This window comes from Macrobrachium rosenbergii, chromosome 30 (genome assembly GCF_040412425.1).
Source record: "Macrobrachium rosenbergii isolate ZJJX-2024 chromosome 30, ASM4041242v1, whole genome shotgun sequence".
NCBI classification, from domain to species: Eukaryota; Metazoa; Arthropoda; class Malacostraca; order Decapoda; family Palaemonidae; genus Macrobrachium; species Macrobrachium rosenbergii.
The window spans coordinates 23490917-23495559 of NC_089770.1; the positions used below are offsets into that span (position 1 = coordinate 23490917).

At 37.7% G+C, this 4643-nt stretch overlaps 1 protein-coding gene across 1 annotated transcript; it reads right to left on the minus strand.

The window, feature by feature from the left end:
* Positions 1-1800: 1800 nt before the first annotated feature.
* On the minus strand, positions 1801-4215 carry LOC136854841 (uncharacterized). The gene is made up of 3 exons (XM_067131376.1): positions 3790-4215; positions 2596-2606; positions 1801-2107 (listed from the first exon to the last, which is right to left on the minus strand). Exons 1-3 carry the CDS (start codon positions 4213-4215, stop codon positions 1801-1803), a joined length of 744 nt encoding a protein of 247 aa, XP_066987477.1.
* Positions 4216-4643: the final 428 nt, after the last annotated feature.

Sequence of the window (4643 nt, forward strand, 5' to 3'; positions counted from 1 at the left end):
ATTTTGTGGAGGTTTCATCGCAACCTCTAAGCTGTTAGCTTGGAATTCTTCCATTTTCTTGATAATCGTCTGGTTTCCACTTTACAAATAATTCAATGTGCGTAATTCATCCATGGAATGAACCTGCCTATAGCTCATTTGTTAGACCTACATCTATTGAGGGCGGGAATACAAGAAGACCATCCGTTTTGTCTTAGCTCAGTTTTTGACCCTATAGCCTTCTATTTGCAGCAAGTCAGGAGTGGTCACTAGAAGTAGAATTCAAATGAAAAGCAGTGATACCTCATTTCCCTCAATTGTTAGACGTGTAAAGGTCAACGCCATTGTTTTATTTCGGTTAATGTAACCCTTTGCTAATTTTCTTTGATTTTTTTATTTATATCATACTCGATGCAAATAAAAGGTAATGGTAGGAGTCAAGATTTTGAGGGCAAGCTGTTATTTACCTACTAATTTCAATCAAATGTAACACGATTTATATTGATATGCATGGAAAGGAAAATATATTGAAATCAGTTTGAATGAGGAACATATTGTTATAATCATTGTGTTTTAATAAATATGTTTAGATGTACAAATAACACGTCTAACACTGTACATAATTATTTACAAAATGTCTTCGTCGTCACTCTCGAGGAAGAGGTCATCATCCCCGTCCTCATCGTCGCTAGCGATGATGTCAGTGATGACTGGTTCCACGCTTTCGTGGATACTGTCCGACTTCCAGTACTCCTCAAAATGAAGGGATTGTCTAACAGCTCCTGCCCACTCTTCTGGGGTGGCGGAAAGCATGGCTTCCTGCAACCTGGCCTGCAGGTCAGCCCGTGTGACTCGACGGAGGGAGGAACGCACTTACCACTTCATACACGCCCACCTGTTCAATTGTATTGAGCTCCGGATGGGCGGTTGGCAAGCGCACAACCTCGTGGCCTCACTCACGGATGGTGTTATCCACTTCATAGCTTCGTTCCGGCCGATTTTGTTGGCAAATGAGCAGCAGCTCAGGGCGTGTGGCAGCAGGTGAGAAGGATATCCTACGCTGTTCCAGCCACCTGATAAGATAATAACAGAAAGACCATGTAGTGTTACGTACTGTAGAAGAATATAAGTATAAAGGTGCCCCTACACGATCAATCTTTTGGCATGAAAAAAGATTTTCCTCAACACGGTTTAGTTTTAATGGTCAATCTTTAGTTCCTCACTAGGCTTCGTACAGTTAACATGTCATCTATTTTGGATACGGCATGCATTTCAGTTGCATTGATACTTTGTTTGGATAAAAAAAAGAAAAGGCGTCGCTGGATGAAGGACTGGTATAAGAGGAGACATGAATATAGCCATGGAAATCTGTTAACACACTTGAAATTAAGTGAGCCTAATGATTTTAAGAATTTCTTAAGGATGAACAGTGAATGTTTTGAGGAGTTATTGTTTATGGTGACTCCATTGATCTCCAAAAGAAAAACAGTCATGAGAGAAGCTATCTCACTAACTGAACAGTCGGTTATCAATCACCTTACGTTGTGATCTTTGCTACAGGTAGTAACACTTTTGAAGACTTGAAATTTGTTACTGCCGTGTCTCCACAGTCTATTAGCAGCATCATTGTTGTGGAAACTTGCAGAGCCATTATAAAATGCCTCCAAAATTATATTAAGGTAAGAAAATTTATTTTTTTTATTTCGCATCCAATTTTAATGGTTTTGTACATACTTATTTGAAACTAGAAAAGAATGCAGAGATGTTATTTTGTTGTTGGGAGCTATCAGATGTGACCATATTTACAGTGGGAATGATCTTTTATTTATTTGTGGCTGAGGATTTTGGAGTACCACTGGGGGTGCCTGCTGTGTTATGTTGCCGATTAATGATGACAGAGTCCCGATGCAGAATGCCCATCTGACCCTCGAACATAATGTCATTGAAAGCCTTTTTAGCATATGCTGCCTGGGTTGAATCCATTTCCTGCAATTCCAATGCCCAAGCAGATGCCAGTCTTTCATACTTGTTTTCAATTCCTCGAAGACGTTTGCATGCAAGGGATGCTAGTTCTCGTTGCTCATCCACCTTCCTTTGCATGGGGACGCTCTGCTTCACGAGAATCCGTCTGAAATTATAAATAAATTGAATTAAAAATCATGTAACAAAAATGTGTGCATGCAAATTGCTGGATGAATGTATAACTTATGATTAATAAGTACTTTCACTGTTATAGTCTTTACAGCTACCAACCACAAGAGATGAATGGAACAATATTGCAGAGGAATTCAGTGATAGATGGAATTTTCCAAATTGTATTGGAACTATCGATGGGAAGCATGTGGAAAAAAGTTAAGTATACCTTAGTTTTACCAGACCACTAAGTTGATTAACAGCTCTCCTAGGGCTGGCCCGAAGGATTAGACTTATTTTACGTGGCTAAGAACCAATTGGTTACTTAGCAACGGGACCTACAGCTTATTGTGGAATCCGAACCACATTATAGCGAGAAATTAATTTCTATCACTAGAAATAAATTCCTCTAACTCTTAATCAGCCGGCCGGGGAATCGAACTCCAGTCTAGCGAGTTCCAGTCCACAGCTCTATCGACTCACCCAACGAAGAGCTAAGGAAGCATGTGGAGATTAAGAGGCCAGCCTATTCCGGATCTTTTTACTACAATTATAAGAATCATTTCAGCATAGTCCTTATGGCAGTAGTAAATGCAAAGTATGAATTTTTAATGGCAGGTGTAGGTATTAATGGTAGGATGTCTGATGGAGGAGTATTTGGTGAAACAAAATTGGGAGGAATGTTTTATGAATTTTTAATGGCAGATGTAGGTATTAATGGTAGGGTGTCTGATGGAGGAGTATTTGGTGAAACAAAATTGGGAGGAATGTTTCATGAAGGTTCTCTTAATTTGCCAGAGTCTCAGTACTTGCCAAATAGTATGAGAAAACTTCCATTTGTCTTGGTTGGTGGTAATGCTTTCCCATTGTCAGAAAATCTAATGAAGCCATATGCTCAGACAGAAGTGGATGTGAAAAAGCGAATCTTTATTTATAGATTAAGTCATGCAAGACGCATAGTCGAAAATACATTCAGCATGCTAACTGCTCACTTTGGGGTCTTTAGACGGGCTATTTTGTTGTCTCCAGAGAAATCACAACTAATTGTTTTGGCCTGTTGCTATCTACATAATTATCTAGCAAAGAGAAATTCGCACGAATACATTGAAGAAATTGGTAACGTTGAAAACATAGAGGTGACTCAAGAGCCATGCAGAGCAAATACAAATTTGACACATTTGCAACATACTTGCAACAATCGTTCTTCATTTCTAGCCAAGCAAATCAGAGATACTTTTTGTGAATATTTCAACTCTGGAGGGAAAGTTACATGGCAAGACAAGCAATAAAATCATATAAAATAAACTAAATTATTCTAGCTTAGTGTAATAATCAGGTAAAAATTGACTTAAATATGTATTTCAGACGAGCAAATAGGTCATATAACTTATTTTCAGATTTTTAATTCAGTTACATATTTTCTAAGATTAGATAACATTTCCTTAAGCAATGTAAAGTTTATTACATTACAAAATTACAATTTACTGTGCTACATGTTTATGGAACTATTAAAAAATATATTTTGCATTAATTGTTATTTCGTTACTTTTATACAAGCTTTGCACAAATAAATGCAGGTATCTTATAATTTCAGTCACTGTCAAAATAATCTCTCTCACTACGTAGACAGACAAATATATTTTAAGTTTTATCATAATAAAATTTAGGATTGCTTACTAAATTTAATTCGCCTGCCAAGTCAGAGTCCTCAGCATCATTTATCATAGAGATAGATTCAGAAGGAGTTTCCTGGTCTTGAAGAAATTCCATCTCGTTGTAATACCACAGTGTTGGCTCATAGATATCTTCAGAACCTGCACCCGACTTCTTTGAAGATTGGACCTTCTTCAGCTCTTTGCGGAAGTTTGTCCTTAATGAATTGAACTTCTTTTTCACATCCTCAACTCCTGCCTTTGGGTACCTTTCCCTATATTTCTTGAGGAGTATGATGCAGTCCTCCCATTTTTTGTTGTGGTCATTATAATCATCTGCTTTTATCTTCCACAATGATGGTAATTCCTTATAAAGGCGAATGCACTCTATGAGGAATTCTCTCTCCGCCTGCTTGAAGTTCATATTGTCCCCTACTCCCCTGCCAGACATGTTACCGGGACGGCGGCGGGGTAAAAAGTGAGGTATATTGCCCAATAACATCTTCAGACCAAACATTTGTTATTGAGTCAACTTCAACCACGTCAATTGTTTCACAAGTATTGAACAACCATTCAGTCTTAACCACAACCGTTCAATAGTTTCGACAATACCAGAAAATTGATGGTTAATATTGATCGTGTAGGGGCACCTTAATAAAGTGATGTTTCGTTTCAGATCTGTTCCTTGACTCTTTTTAGAGTTTATGTTGCCCTCAAATGTCTATCAAAAATCCTGATCCTTTTAATGTCAAATTTATTTGTTTATTCCAATAAAGTCTTGATATTTAATGTAGCAGTGTTTATGTGACTAAACCATATATTGTGGTGTCTATTATACAGTTGGCATTCTATTGGTAATAGTTGTATTGTAACCACCTG